This window comes from Meleagris gallopavo, chromosome 10 (assembly GCF_000146605.3).
Source record: "Meleagris gallopavo isolate NT-WF06-2002-E0010 breed Aviagen turkey brand Nicholas breeding stock chromosome 10, Turkey_5.1, whole genome shotgun sequence".
In the NCBI taxonomy this organism is placed as follows: Eukaryota; Metazoa; Chordata; class Aves; order Galliformes; family Phasianidae; genus Meleagris; species Meleagris gallopavo.
Genome location: NC_015020.2, coordinates 2,364,742 through 2,365,395, shown reverse-complemented (window position 1 = coordinate 2,365,395; position 654 = coordinate 2,364,742). Strand labels below are relative to the sequence as shown.

At 62.7% G+C, this 654-nt stretch overlaps 1 protein-coding gene across 1 annotated transcript; it reads left to right on the top strand.

Moving 5' to 3' along the window:
- Window positions 1-27: 27 nt before the first annotated feature.
- LOC109369139 (retinol dehydrogenase 5-like) lies at window positions 28-342 on the top strand (the record flags this gene model as incomplete). The annotated part of the gene is made up of 1 exon (XM_019618419.2): window positions 28-342. A coding segment is annotated over one exon (237 nt), but the record flags the coding sequence as incomplete, so codon positions are not given.
- Window positions 343-654: the final 312 nt, after the last annotated feature.

Genomic DNA, 654 nt, shown 5'->3' with positions numbered 1-654 from the left:
CTTCCCCCCCCCAAACTCTGACTCCCACAACCCCAACCAGACCTGAAGGTACAGCGGCTCATCATGAACGTCATCTGTGACGCCGACCTGGGCAAGGTGACGCGCTGCATGGAGCACGCCCTGGGCGCCTGCCACCCGCGCACCCGCTACAGCGCAGGCTGGGATGCCAAGCTGCTGTGGCTGCCTGCCTCCTACCTGCCCGCCTGCATCGTCGACTTTGTGCTGGCCACCATCCTGCCCAAGCCAGCCCACCACGTCCGCTAGCTGCTCCCCTAAAGCAGCTACCAGGACCCCAGCGTGTGCTTGGGGGCCCCCAGTGCTGCAATAAAGCACTCCTCCTTGTGCTAGGATAGCTATCAGTGAATGTGTGGCTTGGGGACAGGTAGTGGCATTATGATGTGCAGGCCATGGGGCAGAGACATCAGCACTGCTGTGCTGGGATGGGGGGGAGGAAGAAATCCTAAAGCTGTGTGATTCCCCCAGACCCACGGGGATGTCGTCACCATCCCTGCCTTCCTGTGAGCCATGGAGCAGCCCATTCCCATCCATCCCAGTGTCACCAGTGCCCCCCCCACAAGCAGGGAGCTCCCACTGTTCTGCAGGGGGAGGGCAGCACCCAAGGGCTCACCCAAGACCCTCCCCCAACTCCTCCCC